The 19,627-nt window shown below is 42.2% G+C and overlaps 1 protein-coding gene across 2 annotated transcripts in view; it reads right to left on the reverse strand.

The window, feature by feature from the left end:
- Positions 1–19,627, reverse strand: part of MYO1D (myosin ID) — a 324,249-nt gene that overhangs the window by 51,321 nt on the left and 253,301 nt on the right. Inside the window, exon 22 of one of the 2 annotated variants that reach the window (XM_057715029.1) lies at positions 7,458–7,542. The exons of the other annotated variant lie outside the window; for it this stretch is intronic. Coding sequence (XP_057571012.1) covers positions 7,539–7,542 — 4 coding nt within the window. The 3' untranslated portion in view covers positions 7,458–7,538. Of the gene's footprint in view, positions 1–7,457; positions 7,543–19,627 lie in introns of those variants that run through there. 2 annotated transcript variants of the gene reach the window in all.

A 19,627-nucleotide genomic window follows, 5' to 3' on the forward strand; every position in this document is an offset into this window, starting at 1 on the left:
GTACAAGATGCCGGGGTGCTTGTCTGTTACTAATTAGCTGTGATCCTGAGCAAGTTACTGTGCTCTGTGCCTCAGTTTCTTCAGCTATAAAATGAGGGTAACAGTAGCACCCACCTTCTCAAGGTGTGAGGCTTACGTGTGTTCCTGCACGTACGCTGCTTTAATAGAGCCTAGCACAGAGTAAGGACTGGATGAGTGTTAACTAATTTTACTATTATCTTCGTGTGCTTCCCAAGTACCCCAGAATGTGTGCTCATGTGTGTGTTCTCTCTCTCTCACACACACACATAATTCCACACACTAAACTGAGGTTTAGTGACTTAAAGCCACTCAGCTATGAATCTTCTTTTGATTATGCACCAAATTGTCCTTCAAGGGCTTTTAAATTACTGAATGTGATCTTGAATTTCCTGCCCATTGCCTGATGTGGAAGTTCCTTAAAGAAAAGGTTGTATCAGAAAAAAAGTCTAAAAAAAAAATCCACGTATTTGTAATCCACAGGCAATCGGGATCTTGACTGCTTGAAGTTAAGTTTATTTTTCTCATAGGCTTTAGGACCATTACCTTTTTATCATGTTTTATTATTTCCATCCCTAATACTCCTCCTACTCTCTTAAATGTCTCTTTTATTGATCACCTATCATCGAGTTCTTGAAACATAAATAAACTATGTCCATTCCCAGCCACAGAACTTTAAATGAAGTATTTCTTGACCTTTCAGCTTCACTTTCTGTATTTATCAGTGCTGTGCATGTAATAACGGGGTAGTTATCCTATAGCAACCCTTATTCGATTGCAGAAGGGTGTATGTAGCAAAATGAATATGTTTGTTGTTAAAATATTAAACTATCCTGGGAAAAACCTAATCCCTCCTCATGCATAAATACGGTAACTGATTCACATGGCCATGGAAGGTCACCAGAGATACAGCTTCTGGTTTATAAGAACTGCTGAGACAAAGCCAACCCAGATAAGTAGTATTCCTGGAAACTTGCTGGGAGAAAAAAATGTATGTTACGGAGCCTGTGAATTAAAAAGAAAATTTAATACCCTGAGACAACTAAATGATCCATGATACAGAACTTCCACACCGGAAGTTGACATTCTGACTCTCAAGATTAGTTGGTGAATCATTCAGAGAAAGCCGTGTTTTTGAAGATTTTTACCAGCAAACTAACATTTATTACCATCACTAACTCAGTCCTATTGTATGTTCTGTGCTTTTTTTGCTTTCATTTTTTTCCAACTTTTTTCTTTTTTTCTAGTTCTAAAATTCATCCATGATCACTGTAGTAAATGGGAAAAATGGAGGAAAGTATAAAGCAGGAGAAACAGACTTTTACCCGTAATATTGGGTTGGCCAAAAAGTTCATTCACTTTTTCAAACCTGAACGAACTTTTTGGCCAACCCAATACTATCTCATCATCTTGGGAGAGAACCTTGGTTAATATTTTGACATATTTACATAGTAACACTGATATTTTATATATCCTTCCAGTGATTAAATTTTGCCGTAAAAATTAAAATAATTTTTTCTTACAATCTTCCCTTGATTGTCATTGAAACAAAGCTAGAAAGCACAGAAAAATTGTAAGAAGAACAAAAGCACTTAGCATTAACCATTTTGGTATATTTTCCTCTACTCCTTTTTATGCCTATATTCTTTTCAAAGTTGTGACCGCAATTTGGATATAATATTTTGTACTTTAAAAACTTATTATATCATAAGCACTTTCTTTTGACATCAAAAAGTTTATAAAGGTAAGTTTTAGTGGCTGTAAAAAATTTCAACATATGGCTGTAGGAGTATTTGTTCAGATATTCTTTCAATGTTTCGGTTGTTTATAGTTTTCACTATTTACAGATAACTGCTATATGCATCTTTACATATACATTTTTGTCCACATTTCTAATTACTTTCTTTTTTTTAATATACTTTTAAAAAATTTGTTTATTTTTGGCTGTATTGGGTCTTAGTTGCTGTTCGTGGGCTTTCTCTAGTTGTGGCAAGTGAGGGCTACTCTGTTGTGGTGCGAGGGCTTCTCATTGTAGTGGCTTCTCTTGCTGTGGAGCATGGGCTCTAGGCACGTGTGTGCTTCAGTAGTTGTAGCATGTAGGCTCAGTAGTTGTGGCTGGTGGGCTCTAGAGCACAGGCTCTGTAGTTGTGGTGCATGGGCTTAAGTTGCTCCACAGCATGTGGGATCTTCCCGGACCAGGGCTGGAACCCGTGTCCCCTGCATTGGCAGGTAGATTCTTAACCACTGCACCACCAGGGAAGCCCTCTAATTACTTTGTGACAACAAATATCTTTAAAGGAGATTGTCAGGACAGAGTGTGAGCATTACAAAATTGGTAATATTATTTTTTCCTCTGACTTTAAGTGTACAACATAACCCTGAAGTAAACACTATTATATTAAATATTAAATTCTATTAAATATATTTCCTTTCATTCTTTTTAAGGGCAGGAAGATTTTCAAGTCTTTTGATTCATACTTGCAAATGGTTTTCCAGATCAGTATCAATTACCTCTCTCACTAGCAATAAACCAATGCAGAATCTTCCTGCATTCTCACTAATGTAGAGTATTATCATTAAAATAAACTACCCTGACTTGAAGGGGAAAGCAATACCATATTATTTTGTTAACATACTGTTGATTATTAATGAAGCTGAAATGTTTTCAAATGTGTATCACTTTTGCTATCTTTTCTGGGGTGGATTTTCTTTGTTAACATAGGTACTTCTAATTACATAGTGATTAGTGGAGGATGAGGTTAATCTAAGGCTCATAAGTATGTACCTTAGCCCACGCATCTGGGTACCAGTGGGAACGATTTCAAGCTGAGTAAGAATCAGGAAAGTAAAGGGCCGCTTCACCCACGAAAAGCCAAAAAATCATGCGGCTCTCTGTCCTCCCCCACCCCCTCCACCGCACGCCTAACAGTCAATCCCGCCTTCAACTACTGTGTCTTGGTTTCAGGTGAGCTACTAAGTATTTGATTTAATGTATTTGGTTTTTTAAACCCTTTCCGGTATGATGTTATTTTGGTTTACTACCATTCTGGCTGGGCCAAAAAGGCTACGTGGGAATATAAAAGTAGCGAGAGTGAGTGAGATGTATCAACCATTGATTAAAATCTGCTTTGCTTAACTTTATGTCAGAACCTGGAAGTCAGTTAGCAGATCGCCTGTAGGAGCACTTTCTCCCGTAACCACACCAGTTTCCAGCGACCGCGTGGGGTCCTGGCCGCTGTGGGCGCTGCGGCTCTGGCGGGGGAGGCTGTGAGCGGAGCCCAGGCACAAAAGAGGTGGAACCCCACACCTCTGCATTTCTTTCCCTTCGAGACTGGGTCACAATGGGCTGGGAAGAGGGCTGTCAATTAGCAGGTAGATTTTTTTTCTTATGCGTGCTCTGACGTTTCTAATTACTCACACAAATCTGGATCTGACATCAGCTTCCTTCAGAGTCACTTAGGAAAATTTCGGTCAGCACGTGGGTCCCTTTCCTTTCTAAGCCGACACCCTACACTTAGCAATGCTTGTTCAGCGGCTCTACAGTCAGGGCTGCAGTGCCGCGTACAACCCAGGGTGAATTCCTCTGACCAGAGCCTACCTGCCTCTTTCCTTCTCTCCTGTGATGTGCTGGGGCAATGGATGGCTCAGACATACACACGACACATCCCCTGTTCTTAGGGAGCTTACAGTTTAATGGGGGAGACAGACCGAGAGTATGGATAACTAGAAAACAAAGGGAAGCTAATAGTGACCACAGAGGTAACAAATGGAGGCACGGAGCCCCTCCACGCAGTTCCACTTCACTCTCAGGAGTCATCCGAGACGCAAGGCCGCGTGACTTTTAAGGGGGAGGGTACAAAAGTGGATCCCAGCAAGGCCCGTCTGCCTTTTGTTGTCACTGTTACAAAGGGAATATGTGATCCTTCCAGAGACAACATACTCCCAGCCTCACAATTACACAAACAGTCCGGCACCCTTGATGGCAGTGCTTGCTGTTGCATAATGTGTAGAACTAAAAATGATGTCATCATCTAGGAAACACTGTCATGTGCTGAACCTGTCCCTTAAAGATTCTTCTCTGTAGCAACAGCAGGCATCCTGGCGGCACCCACTTTCACAGTGCAGTTCCCACCTGTGTCCCTGCTGAACCTCACCCACTGGACCCTGGAGCCCTGACTACAGGGAGCGGCTGCTCAGATTTTGGAATCTATTCAACCCTGAGCTCTTGGTCATCTACTCTGCCCTCTGCCCCTGAGAGCGGCCGCTCCTCATCTGGCCGGCAAGGGGTCTGGTGGTTGAGGACACATCTATTCGGGACCAAGCTGAGCTACAGTGTGGCCATCACTACACACTGGCAAGGAAGGACTGTGCTACCACCAGTGGCCTCTGAACAGGGAGTCCAGCACTGAAGGTCAATTCCATGCACTTGTTTCAAAGTTTCTCTTTACGCTCAGACACATTCAGTGATGAGAAATCCACACCTGGCTTCCTAAATCAATATTCATCCAGTACATAGCTTTTGAGCATCTAGACTGGTCCACAGACACAGTCCTCCCCTGCGGAACTCCTCACAACTTCCTGAAAGTGACAGATGCTAAATTAACACGTGCCCACAAATTAATTATAGTTGTGGTGTTATGAGGGAAAAAACAGGGTGTTATTAGTTGACACGAACACAAGGATTTAGTCTTGTCTGGGGATGGGGTCATTTAAACTGAAACCTGAAAGATGCGTGGGGGTGAGTTCCCAGCAGAAGGTCCAGTACTTGAGACATCTCTGAGGTAGGCAGTGTGGGCTGCTTGCTTGAGGAAGTACAGATCTTCCTTAATTTACATCCCGATAAACCCATCGTAAGCTGAAAATATCAGAAGCCAAAAATACAAGTACTACGCCTAACCTACTGACATCACGGCTGAACCTAGCCCACCTTCAATGTGCTCAGAACACGTACATTAGCCTACAGTTGGGCAAAATCATCCAACACGACGTGTGTTTTCTCATGAAGCACTGGGTATCTCATGTACTTGGTTGAATACTGTGCTGAAAGTGAACGACAGAGTGGTCCTCTGGGTACAGAGTGCTCATACATGTGTCAGTGGCTCACCTGCATGATGGCGTGGCTGCCCGGCGTCATGAGAGAGGCAGGGATGCACATCACTAGCCTGGAAAAAGGTCACAATTCAAAACGCGAAGTACAGTTTCTACTGAATGTATATCACGTTCACACCATCACATGGCCCAAAAATCATAAGTCGAACAACTGTAAGTCAGGGACTGGCTGTGAAGGGAAGTGGGTGTGGCCCTGCAGGTGCTGGCTTTTTGGGGGTGTTAATGGGGTAAAACTGTTGAGGAGACAGGAGTTTCTTTTCTTTAAATGTTTATTTTTCATTTTATTCTTTATTTTTAAAATTTTTGGCCGTGCCACACAGCATATGGGATCTTAGTTCCCTGACCAGGGATTGAACCTGCACCCCCTGCATTGGAAGTGTGGAGTCTTAACCACTGGACTGCCAGGGAAGTCCCGAGGAAACAGGAGTTTCTGGCTGAGGGTAAGGGGACACTGGGAAAGGGTAACAAGGGGCAGTGGGGGCGGAAGTTGATAAATCAGGAAGTGAATGAAGAAGACAGACAACAAGGGCCTACTGTACAGCACAGGGAACTATATTCAACATCCTGTGATGAACCATAATGCAAAAGAATATGAAAAAAATATTAAAAAATTACATACAATAAAACATGTTATAAACAACTAAAAACAAGTGAATGAAGAAAGAAGAGGTGATTTAGGGTGTCTGTCTCAGCATCCTGAGGACAGAAGCCTTGTTTATTTTGCTCATTCACGGCTGTAGCCCTGGGGCAGAGGACACTGCTCAGGCAGTAATATGTGCTCAAAAAGTACTTGCTGGATGAATGACTGTATTGGGACAACCAATTCTGTAATTATCATGAGAACAACAGGAATAAACTCAGCCACCATCATGTACCACCTACTATGTGCCACAGCTGTGCTTGGTGTGTGGCAAGACTAACCCCATTCCACCAATGGGCAGAGCAGGCACTGTTATTCCCATTCACGGATGAGGAATCATAAGGTAGCCAGAGGTTTAGGAAAACACCTAAGGTGTCTCATCCACAGATGCACTGAAACGCAGGCCAGCTTCAGTCCAAAGCCTGGGCTCTTTCTGCCACATCACGCAGCTTCTCAAGCACGAACATGTTAGTGAGTTGGGCTCCAGGCCCTTCCAGATGAATTGGCTGCTGCAGGGTCTCAGGCTGTCACCGTGCTTAGTCACCCCGTCCAAGCAGCCCCATAGGAAGGAAGCATATGTGCCCCAGATGTGGGTGAAAACAGGCATCCACCTACAAGGTGCATTTACTGAAAGTGCCTTGTGCAATGAGGCTGTGCTGGGTTAGTGCAGGGGCGCTAATGAGGCCACGGTGCCAGGTTGGTCTCCAGGTCCGATGAACTCAGCTCCGTGGCTGAGAGACACACCTCAGTCCAAGTCATCCGTCTCAGAGAAAACACCTGAGAAGTGTGGGTGGCTTGGTAAAACCTGTTTGCAAGACTAGGAAAGCCATTCGAAGGCGTGTCATGAGCAGCTTCCTATAAAAAAAAAGATCATGCAACCTTCTAACCCAAACTTGTGCAATCAGAGCTCCTCTACCTTACAGAGACCTTTTCTCCAAAAAAGTCTCAAGATGCTTTCCCCCCAAGAATTTCTCAGAATCTTCTTTGCCTGTGATATTGTTTTTTTTTTAAAAAAAGGCAGGTTGGTAGACACACAGCTAATATAATTTCTGAAAATTACTAAGAATTTAAAAGACCGAGACGTACAGAACATCTATGTAGCTTCTATGTTGTTCAAAAAATCACAGCTGTAGACAGAATGTTCTTATAACCAACACATAAGCAACCTTGTGTTTGGAATGGTTAAGACAGAGTTAGTTTTCAAGGCAAGTGGTATCTAATTCTACTTCTCTGTCTGCTTCTCGTCTCTTCCCTCTGCAAATTGTCCTCCTCACGGCTGCTGGAGTTATCTTCCCAGGACACAAATCTGATTAGTTCGCTGCGTTACATGACCCACTAAGCCCGCTTGCAGACTGTATACGTCAGGTGGCCGTGTGAATGAGCATCTGTCTGGGGCACTCCTGAGAGTTAAAAGAGGCAGCTCTCTTAATTATTACGTTGGGGCAACAGCCATAACGCACGACAGTCCCTGGCAAGCTGGGACCTACGGTCATCTCACATAGAAGGCGCCTGGCAATTTGTCCCACCCAGATCAGCCTCTGAGAGGTACCTGCTTTTCCTGTGCTTTCTGGCATCGTACCTCAGCCCTTCCCTGCTTTTCTGCTGGACAGGCGCTTCCAGACCAGCTGGAAAAACAGAGTTGGGGCTCTGGCTTCTATGCTTTCACACACCTTTAACACAGGCTTCACTGGAGCGTCGGCACTCGTTCTGGTGCGTGTTGCATCTCTAGACCATGAGCTCCGCAAGGTCGGGGGCTGAAGGATGCGTGTGGTTACCTGCAACGTATAGAAGGGTGCCTCCTGTGTCTTAAGTGCTCAGGAAATGTTCATTGCTAATAAATCAATTCCAGGACTAGGGAATCTGATAGCTTTTCAATAAATACATTGAGGTCTGTGTTGTCAAACTGTTCATGAGTATAGCATTTTATTACAGAGCTACTGACTGTCCTGGTATCATAGAAAAATAAAATGAGTAATTTGTTTTCTCAGTGGTGGAGACCCTAAAAGGCACATTTCACTTCCATTGTGCACCGGGGATGGTGTTGCCCTAGGCCAAAATGTTGAACCTGAGAAGGGTGACTAATCTCTGGAGAGTTCTGAGCTGTCTCGGGCCCAGGGGCGGTCAGGCCTCTTGGACTGTAACTTGTGTGTGGTGCTCTCAGGCCTGCCGACAGACTCTGTGTCGTTGGTGTCTGTGACAGCGAAGACACCTGTGACATTCCGGCGCGGCCCCACCCGATCTAACCCATCTCCTACAATGGGGAACGCCCAAGGGAAGTGAAAGGAAATTTCTCAGACCGAGACTGAAAAATGCCACCTCCCTCTGGGTGAGCCATGGCGTGCACGCCCAGGAGGGTGAATTTCCCATCTCCCAAAGCATGAGTCTGGGAGTGGTGAGCAGTGATGGGTCAATGACTGGTAATATCGACTTCAGTCTGAATTTCCAGTGACTTTATAGAGGAAGTAGACACAACTCAGTAGTCATCCCACTATGACTACTTTCCCACTGTTGTTGATCTTGGGCACGTATAATCTGAATATATTAAAGAGCCAGATAATAAGACCCAAGAATAAAGGAGATAAAAGGTCAGATGAGTATGTGAAGGTATCATAAGCTGAGTCACTAGATGGTGACAACTGTTCCCACAGTCCCTCAGAACGAGAAGAAACCAAAGCATAGGAAACTTCGATTTAGGAAGAAGACCAAATTTCCTGAGCAGGATATTTGAGATCATTAAATCAGTCACCAAAGGAGCTATGGAATAGATTTGTCTGGAGGTCTTTAAAAACAGAGCAGGGCCTTCCCTGGTAGCCCAGTGGTTAAGAATCCGCCTGCCATTGCAGGGGACACAGGTTCAACTTCCTGGTCTGGGAAGATCCCACGTGCCGTGGAGCAACAAAGCCTGTGCTCCACAACTACTGAGCCTGCACTCTAGAGCCCGCAATCCACAACTATGGAGCCCGTGTGCTGCAACTACTGAAGCCCATGCACCTAGGGCTCCTGCTCCACAACAAGAGAAGCCACTGCAACGAGAAGCCCGCATACTGCAAGGAAGCGTAGTCCCCGCTCGCCATGACTAGAGAAAGCCCGTGTGCAGCAACAAAGACCAACGCAGCCAATAAACAAACAAACAAACAAAATTTAAAAAATAATATACTTAAAAAAATAAAAACAGAGCAATTATTAAGCAGTCAGTTCTGTTAAAATCTGACCATTGCCTGGAACTGGCTGGAATCTTTAAGCTCTTTCCAACCTACAGTCTCAAGATACTACATCGATTGCCCGTGAAAGATGAGGAGAACCCAGAAGCAGAGGGGCCTTGGAAGTTACCCCACCTGCCCCTGGGCAACAATATAAGACCTCTGTTTTTAGGCATCGCTAAGGACAGAAACGGTAACATCTGCAGCCTCCCATCATTTCAACAGGATCTGACAGTCAAAACCCCGTCCCGATGCTTAATCAAACTTTGTTGGTTGTGAGGTGGGAAGAGACAGTTTCCTCCTACCAGTGCACATACACAGTAAGCTAAGGTTATCACACTGTTTAAGGGTCTCCTGACACTCCTCATGCTTTCAAAGCTTCTGTTATAAAGTTCCAGAAAATCTACAAGACTGGGTGAAGTCCAAGTTTGATGTGATGACTCTGTGCACAGATGGATATTATAATGCCACTGTTTGGAGTCTGAGGCATTAAATTAAATATTAAGGGGTGAGGGATGGAACCTGGATGGGATTTTAACAGAACATTCCTCTTCCTAAAACACATGCATCCTAAGGGCGTCCATCAACGCTGTAACGAATCTTCCATGGATATAAACCACCCAGTGTGTGTGTCTGCTGGGGAGAAGGAGGTGAGGGAAAGAACTGACAGATGAGTGCTGAGCCCAGGCTATGGAATCGGTGGCTCCAGGGATGAATGGGCCTGGGAGGGAGACTGTGGGGCAAAAGAAGAACCAGGAGTCACAGCAACAAACAGCTTAGAGGGTGGAGGGAAAAGTAAATAAAAACACACAGAAGAGAGTTTCTCCTGATAGTAACTTAGAACATCACTCAGAAGAGGCCTTAAGAGGGTCTTTTCCCCGTTTATGCTAGGGCAGGTGAGTCAGTGGCAGGTGTGTCCTCAGCTTGCTGGGCTGGAGGGAGAAGCAGGAGAGATGAGGCAGGTGGGTGGGTAAAGATACTTTTGTTAATAGGTAAGTGGCCGATGAACTGACTACAAATCTCCCGCTAAGATATATACTTGCAACCCCCCATGTAGTCCTCCCCTCCACCATAACTTTTTTTTTGGAGGGGGGCGGGGGGCTCGCAGTGCGGCATGCGGGATCTTAGTTCCCCGACCAGGGATCAAATCCACACCCCCTGCATTGGAAGCGCAGAGTCTTAACCACTGGACCGCCAGGGAAGTTCCCATGGTCACTTTTTAAGTGTCTGTTTCTGTTGCTGCCTTTCTGCTCCTTTGCACTGCTTCCTGTCTCAAGCCTTTCTTCCTTTCCTGGGACTCTCCATTTCATTGCTGGCCAAATGGCCCAGAAAAACTGTAAATTCGGATAGGGTTTGAATGGTTCTCTAGAAGGTGGTAGAGGGCACAGAACATGATTTAAATTAGAATTAAATTAAATTAGAATTGTTGAAACTCCTACAGGTCAAGAAAGGAACAACCAACCAACCATTTTATTTATTTATTTATTTATTTATTTATTTATTTATTTATTGGCTGTGTTGGGTCTTCATTGCTGCGCGGGCTTTCTCTAGTTGCGGAGAGTGGGGTTACTCTTCCTTTCAGTGCATGGGCTTCTCATTGCGGTGGCTTCTCTTGTTGCAGAGCATGCGCTCTAGGCACATGGGCTTCAGTAGTTGTGGCACACAGGCTCAGTAGTTGTGGCTTGCGGGCTCTACAGCACAGGCTCAGTAGTTGTGGCACACAGGCTTAGTTGCTCTGCAGCATGTAGAATCTTCCCAGACCAGGGACTGAATCCACGTCCCTTGCATTAGCAGGAGGATTCTTAACCACTGCGCCACCAGGGAAGTCCCCAACCTTTTTTTTTTGACACCTGGTAGCACATCCACCTTCTGGCATGTTTTAAAGTGGAAGATTCTTGCTATTACTTTTGAGAAATATGACTTTTTCATTTTTTTAAATAAATTTATTTATTGGCTGCATTGGGTCTTTGTTGCTGCACACGAGCTTTCTCTAGTTGCGGTGAGCAGGGGCTATTTCTCATTGTGGTGCGCAGGCTCCTCACTGCAGTGGCTTTTCTTGTTGCAGAGCACAGGTTCTAGGCGTGTGGGCTTCAGTAATTGTGGCACATGGGCTCAACAGTTGTGGCTCACAGGCTCTAAAGCACAGGCTCAGCAGTTGTGGCATACGGGCTTAGTTGCTCCGCAGCATGTGGGATCTTCCTGGAGCAGGGATCGAACCCACGTCCCCTGCATTGGCAGGCAGATTCTTAACCACTGCGCCACCTAGGAAGTCCCTGAGAAATAAGACTTTTAATACCTCCCCTCCCTCCCCACCATTCAATTAGTCTGGGGAAAGCAAAAAGTACTTCCATGCCATGTGCAGAAAATCTGATTTTGTTGAGGCCATTAAAAGCATTACCCTTTCATTCTTCAATAAAATAACCTATGCTTTTTTTCAGAGGACTGAAAAAAAAGTAAATAAAAGCAACAGTCCCTTGACCCACTGTTCTCTTCTTTCATGCTTATTTTTTAAATTGCTTCTATTTTTAGTTCTTTTGATGGTTAGTTCCACTCACTTAATAATATGCTCATACAGTTCTTTCTCAATTTACCAATTTTAGATATTATCCATTGACTTCTCTTTATGACAGATCTGCATTTATATCACTAATAACCTCCTCTTGCTTCTTGCCTGTAACAATATAGTTGTATTGCTTTGGCTTCTCTTTATTACATGAAATAATATAGGTACTCTTTGCTTTGTTTCATCAACAAGAAACCATATTTTTACTTAGTTCCACTGCTCACTGTACAAGGTGAGGATCTTGGCATCTCTGTCCTTTTAGCACTTCTGCTTCCCTCCCAAATACCTGTACATCCTCGAGGTTGAGAATATTTCTTTTGTAACATCTCCAACAATGACCTTTTTTCTTTTTTTTTTTAATATTTATTTATTTATTTGGTTGCACCAGATCTTAGTTGCAGCTAGCTGGCTCCTTAGTTGTGGCATGTGTGCTACTTAGTTGTGGCATGTGAACTCTCAGTTGCGGCATGCATGTGAGATCTAGTTCCCTGGCCAGGCATCAAACGTGGGCCCCCTGTATTGGGAGCTTAGAGTGTTAACCACTGTGCCACCAGGAAAGTCCCTCCAACAATGAACTCTTTTTTTTTTTTTTTTTAACTCTTGATTTTACCTCCAAAAGATGCTCCTATTCCAAATATCCCGCTCTCAGTCAACGCTACCCCATCTACCAGGTGCTCCAGCCAGAAATGAATCCTTTCCTGCTCTTTCACCCCACGTAAGTCCTGCCATTGCTGCCTCCAAAACATATTCTCTCCATCCCCACTGCTAAAAAGCTACTGCAAATCATCACCTTCTCTCTCCAGGACCAGCTGCTCTTATCTCGCTATAATCTGTCCTCTACAAAAAAGCCAACATGATTTTTCTGAAATATAAATCAGATTGTATCACAGCACTCCTCTTGCTATCACATCACTCCTCTTGCTAAAAAGTGGTCTCTCATTACAACCCCCTCACCACTGCCCATAAGACCTTCAATGATCTGGCCTGGGCTATCTCTAACATCCAGGCTCTTATACTGCCCCTCTCATTCACTCTGCTCCAGCTAATCTGGCCCTTACCTTTTGGTTATCACAAGCTAATCCCTGTTTTAGGGCCTTTGTTCTTCTGCTCGGTAACACCCCAGATCTTTTCCTTCTTTTCATCCTTCAAATCCTAACTGAAGCATCACTCCTTCTGAGAGGTCTTCCTGTGTGAGCAGAGGCAACCTCTTACCCCTAGCTATGTGAGCTCATGTTATCCTGCTTATCTGCATGCTAGTCTAGACACTGTCTTACTTATTTGTATGTGTTTACTGTTTACCCCCCCGCCCCCTGCTTCGAGAATGTAAGCATTAAGAGCTCTTTTGTTCACTGTATCCCCCTCATGTAGAACAGTGCCTGTAGCATAGAAGGCATTAAAAAAGTATTGACTGTTATCAACTCACTGTTCTGTAACATTGCTAAGGCTTCCATGCTTAGCAATTACTTTGACTCAGATTAATTCCAAAAGTTGGAAATCAAGCAGGGTTTTATTACTGCAACCATGTAATTATTATTCACTACTTAAGTGATGTCCCCAAATATATTTTCTCGAGTGTTTTTTCCCCTTGGAATTTATAATTGCCTTTTGTAGTCATAGTCTAGCTTTTTAAGGATAAAACAGAAATCCATGAGTGCCCCCTTTCCGAGGGACCATTCACTGCTGCCCTCTCTCTGCTCGTTCTCATCTGGATGGACGGCTCCGCCAAGTCTAAACCACAGCTGCCTCGCGGCTTGGTTTCCTTCCTGATCTGGATCTGCTACCTCTTGGCTCTCATGTCTTCCTCTTTCTTGTTTTATTACCTTAGTTTTCAGGAATATATCCTTGGAAAATTTCCTGTGAAAGGGTGTGTGAAAAGCCTCTGCTTGTCTGACCATGTTTTTCCCCTCGTTCATTTGTTTTGGTTTTTAAATTTCACACTTGATTAATACTCTGGCTGGGTAAAGAATTATAGGTTGACAATACTTTCCTCTCGATGAGTTAAAGACAATTTCCCATTGTCTTTTAGCAGCTGGTAGAAGTGAAGAGAATGCACACATGTACACACTTTTAGATATAATCTCAGTCCCAACTAAGACTTGCCCTAAAAACTGTTTACAGGAGACAAAGGAAACAATTGTATCAGTAATTGACAAAGACTATTGAGGGTGATGCATACAAGATAAAATTCTGCAAAGCTAGCTAGTTTAAATTAGGTTGAATTATAGGTCACTGAGTAAAGAAATTCAATTTTATTTCTTCCAAAAATAGGCAGTTCTCCACAAATTCTTCTCATGATTAAATACTTTCCTGCTTTCCTAATTTTTAAAAAAAATGTTTTTAGCAACCTCTTATTCACAGCACTCCTTAGTTCACCTGCATGGTTCTCAGCACAATTGTAATTGCTTTTTGTTATCTATTTGTAAACTCAGTGCGGGAAGGAAGGATGTCTTGCTGTATCTCTGGCATCTAACTGATCTACAGAAAGTCGGTATTTTTGAGTCAGGGCTCACTCTACGGGTTGAGGAAATGAGAACAAAGCCATACAAGGTGCGGTACAGCTAAAGCTCTCTGAAAGTCAAGACGCATGTCCCTGGAGAGATTTTTAGGCTCCTGGTCTTCAAACGAAGACAGTGGCTTTCAGAGATCATGAGTTTTGCAGTCAGGGAACTTGGGTTTGACTCTGACTCTGCTCTGCTACTTATTAGGTATTCGACCTTGGGCCAATCATTTATATGCTCTGAATCTATTTCTTTACCTGTAAAATGGGGACAAGGATGTCTACCCTGCAGTAGAACAAGTTTGAAGATTAAATCCTATAAATTATGTAAATAAATGGACATAATAGTAGGGCCTTAAGAAGTAGTTACTACTATTATTTTCAATAATAGAAGAAATAAAAGGTTGATACATATAAATCAAACCTAAAGCATTCATTTTGATGAAAAAAAATCCAGAATTTATATACTGTTTTACATAATACTGAGCATGATGATAATACTCTAGAGCAAAACTGAAATAACTAACAAGTTTCTAAATATGAGGCTCCTTCTGGTCCAGGCCCAATGTCCTTCACACCTCCTGCAGTTCCACCCCTGCCACCTCTGACCTACCTTGTCTGCACAGCTCAACCCATTAAAAAATCGTTAGTCAGGAGCCTCAAGCTACAAAGTCTTACATTTGATTTCTTGTTTTTTTTTAAGCTCTTTATTGGCATATAATTGCTTTACACTGTTGTGCCAGTTTCTGCTGTACAACAAAGTGGATCAGCTGTATTTATACATATATCCCCTCCCTCCTGCGACTCCTTCCCACCCTCCCTATTCCATCCCTCTAAGTCATCACCCATCATGGAGCTGATCTCCCTGTGTTATGCAGCAGCCTCCCACTAGCCATCTATTTTACATTTGGTGGTGTATACATGTCAGAGCTACTCTTTCACTTCGTCTGGGCTTCCCCTTTGCACCCTCCTGCCCTGTCCTCAAGTGCATTCTCTACATCTGCATCTTTACTCTGTGTTTGATTTCTTTTGCATCCTTTTCCTTACTGATGGAAATCTGGAATGAGTAAAATAGAAATAAGTGAGGGTGCATTATAAGTCTTATGTTTACAATAACTTTTGTTTGGTTAAACAAATATACATGTGGTGTGATGACATACGACTGGAAAAGGGATTTTGGGGGGTGACTTAAGGATATCGATCTTATTATTTCAGTCCTATTAGATTAGATGCACTGAGTTCTCTGTTTGCTCTGCAGGTCCCTTCTTTCCATCATCTGCCCTGGCCTTCATTCACCATTCCCTCTGGGGAGGGCTTCTCCTGACATTGTTTTCCATCCATTATCCTACAAGGATTCCTATTTCTTTCTTTGGAGTGTGTCTGGATGACTGCTCTTCGGAGAAATGATAGCGAGATTGAGGAGTGAGGAATAAGTGCATCACACAGACTCCAGAATTCCCAAGATGATTATCTGCTCAACTACCTCTAGTAGCCATCAATCCAGTGTTCAGCATACCCACAGCATCGGGAAAGAAAACAGGACTTCTTAAAAGCTAGGTTCCAATTATGCTTATCAGCAAAGGGGCATCTTTTTGTTTTGGTTTGTGGTCAATCAATGTCCTTGTCTGAGAGATCTGACAACAGCAGAGATGCAGAAACAAGGCGGACAGGAATCTCAAAGCCACAAAAAGCCTTCTATTTGATTCCTTTTTTACCTACTAAAGGGAATCTGCTAATAGAATCCGAGAACAAAACTGCAATAAATTTAGCTCATTGCTAGGTAGATCAGGGGATAGTCAGGGAGGAGGAAGAGGAAGCATGTCAAAAAAAAATGTGTTTTCCCAAATGTGCAAGACAAAGAACACTGTAGAACTGGCAAGTGTGCTACGCTGCCCTATTTGCTATTTAGGTTCGAAGCACTATAACCGATGGCAAGTTTTTAGACCACAAGGTTTTATATTTAAGGGAACCTGGGTCTCCTGACCTTATGCCTCTACCCAGGATGGAAGCTAGAAAGGACAGTACATTCAGGCATCTGCATTTAGTCACCTGCTAAGGCTTCCTGGGTTCGACTGTGATTGTCTAACTCTAATCTTTTATGCGACAAGGCTGAAAAAGTTTTCTAAACAGTATAAAGCCCTAAAGAAAATTCTGTAATACATATCAAAAGCTGCTCACACACCGTTCAGGACATCAAAACCACTCAACTGGACTACATGATATGATGGTAGGCCGGGGGCTAAGAAATGTGCTTCTGGGAGTTAATATTCATATTCTCTCAATCTGATAAACACCAGCTTTGATTTATTACTGCCTTTCTTCTAGCAAGGCTAAGTGACTTAGAACAAGAATAATGTGTAATATCTAACAATTAAGGTTTGTCAGGTGTGGAGATGTTTATTTTTACACCTTTCCTTTTGCTAAAGGTATACTTCAGGTTTGAGTTCTGCTCTTCTGAACAGATGGCTATCATTTAATTGACAATGCAGAGTTTATTTACCAAGGATTTGTAGTCTAGTCACAAAACAGTGAATATGATTTAGCTTCCACTAGTGACAGTCAAAAATAGCACTTAAATAAGAATCCAACAGATGGGATGACTTTTAAGATGTAGAAACAAGTTTCAAAGAGACCCTGGAGTTAACTATTAGAATGTTTGGGTTTATAAAATATAAGAAATGATTGGCAGAAATTGTATATAAGAAAGTAGCAGAATTTGGCTCTGAAATCTCATATACATAAAATAAGTTACTTGATAAAAATATCTTCCATGGTTTGTGATCTTAACTTTTTTTTTCAACCAACGTGAGAGGTCCAATAAATTGCCATCAAACAATAGAGGGTCCCATCAGAGATGGGTACCAGAATCCCCATGTGTATAAAGTTTGACAACTGTACCAAGATCTTCTCAGGATCACCCACTATTTTCCAATTACAGAATTACTGCCTTCGCCTAGTAGCAGAATAACAACTTCAGAACCTTGCTCATCTTGGGGGTCAACACTGGCCAGTCAGGTTTAGAACATCTAGATCTGGGCTTTCAGGTTCTCACTTATAAAACAGGCATCTGGACCTGGTTTTCCTAAACTGGGACAGTAAAAAAAATTAAACTTCTGAGTGTAAAGTCATAGAATTTAGAATAGAAAGAGATAAGCTAACATTTCAAAGATCAGAGTATACTTCCATTCAATCTTTTTTATTTTTTATTTTTAAATTTTTTTTGCAATTTGGCTTTCACCCTCAACACTTAAATAAAGGCACTTTCTAAGGCCACCAAGTCAAAAGGACTTTTCTGGGTCTTAATCTCCTTTTATACTGAGGCATTTGATTACACTGTCCTCTTCTTTCCAAGAGATTACTTCCCTCAAGTCTCCTTCTACCTTTTTGACTTCCCATCCTTTATAACATGGGATTTGCCTAGGGTTCCAATCTGGTCCCACTTTTCACTCTACACGTTCTCCTTGGTGACTTCCTCCTGCTTTGGAATCAACTCAGACTCATTACAGTGCCTTCAAGTTCCTTGACAATCTGGTCATCTACATACCTTTCTAGTTTTTCTTGCCACTCCCTCTGCACAACCTCTGAGCTTGCCACACCGGACTACTTCTCACTGTTCTCAGAATACAGCCTATGTATTTTCAAGTATTCCTCTTATGGATTTGTTCATGCTGTTTTCTTCTACCGCAAATGCACTGACTCATCTCACCTGGACCTCCTTCCCTAGACTCTAGGGCCCAGTTCCAAGCTTATTAACAGCTTCATTGTGGCATCAGTGACATCTGATAAACTCCACGCATTCAAAGTGTACAATAGGAAAAGTTCTGAGATGTGCATATACCCTGAGAGCAACGCCACGCTCAAAATACCCACCCCCCGCCACAAGTTTCCCTGTGCTCCCTTGTAGTCTCTTCTTCTTGCCCCCTCCCCACCCACTCTCCTTTCCCAGACAACCACTGATCTTCCTGTTACTACTGCTTAGTTTGTATTTTCTAGTTTTATATAAATGGAATCATACAGCATGTACATTTTTCCGGTGGGCTTCTTCGACCAAGTGTTCATTTTGAAATGAATTGTGAAATTCGGCCAGGAGGTTGTGTGTATCAATGGTCATTCTTTTTATTGCTGAGTGGGAGTCCACTGTATGGACACCACGGTTTGCTTATCCATTCACTTGTTAATGGACATTTGGGTTGTTCCCAATATTTGACTGTTTACAAATAAAGCTGCCATGAACATTCATGTATGAGTCTTTAAGTGCCTATATGCTTTCATTTTTTCCCTTTGGTGAATTCCTAGCAGGGGAGGTATATTTAATTTTTAAAAAAAAACTGCCACTGTTTCTCAAAGTGACACTACAAATTATCCAATTAATACAGTTATCCAAAATGGACACTGTAACTATCCAAAAATTATGGATAGCTGACTTCTGTCTGAGGGGAAAGCATTCAATCTTTCACCATTGTGATGTTAGCTTTAGATTTTCACAGATCGAGGAAGTTACTTCTATTGTTGGTCTGCTGAGAGTTTTTAGTAGAAACGGATGTTGGATTTTATCAAAGGCTTTTGCTGCATCTATTGAGATGTCATATGGTTTTTCTTCTTAGTTTATTTACATGGTGCATGACACAGATTGATTTTTGAATGTTAAATCAACCTTGCATGCTTGGGATAAATCTCACTTGGTCATAATGTATTATTTGCTTGATATATTGCTGGATTTGATTTTTCCTTCTATATACTGCTGAAGTGAATGTACTCAGTTTTGCTTAGATTTTTTACATCTATGTTTCCAATGGATATTGGTCTGTAGGTTTCTTTTCTTGTAATATTTTTTATCTGGTTTTGGTATCAGGGTAAGGCTGGCCTCATAGAATGAGTTGGAAAGTATCTCCTTTTCAGTTTTCTGGAAGAGTTTGCATAGACCTGGTATTATTTTTTCCTTAAATGTATAGAATTCACCAATGAAGCCATGTGGACCTGGGGTCTTCTTTGTGGGAAAGTTTTAACTCCTAATTCAATTTCTTTAATACACAACTATTCTGTTATTTCTTCTTGTGTGAGCTTTGGTAGTTTGTGCCTTTTAAGGAATTTGCCCATTTCATCTAAGCTGTCAAACTTACTGGCATAAAATATTAATAATATTCCCTTATTTTTTAAAAATATCTATAGAATCTGTACAGATATCGCCTCTCTCATCGTGATATTGGTAATTTGGATCCTCTGTTTTTCCTTATCATCTGGCTAGATGCTGATCTATTTTATTTTGGTCTCGCTGATATTTGCTACTGTTTTTCTGTTGTCTATTTCACAGATTTCAGCTTTTTAATTTTTGGCTTATTTTGGTTTAATTTGCTGTTACTTTTCTAGTTTCTTGAAGTGGAAGCCAGCCTCACTGATTTGAGACCTCTCTCTTTTTCTGTTTTAGGCATTTAGTGCTATAAATTTCCACCTAAGAATTGCTTTAGCAGCCTTACATACATTTTGATCTGCTGTGTTTTCATCTTCATGCAGTTCAAAATACTTTTTATCCTTCATTTTAATCAACTCTTTGACCCATGCGTTGCTCTGAAGTGTGTTATTTGGCTTCTAATTATTTGGAG

This window comes from Hippopotamus amphibius, chromosome 17 (assembly GCF_030028045.1).
Source record: "Hippopotamus amphibius kiboko isolate mHipAmp2 chromosome 17, mHipAmp2.hap2, whole genome shotgun sequence".
Classification (NCBI taxonomy): domain Eukaryota; kingdom Metazoa; phylum Chordata; class Mammalia; order Artiodactyla; family Hippopotamidae; genus Hippopotamus; species Hippopotamus amphibius.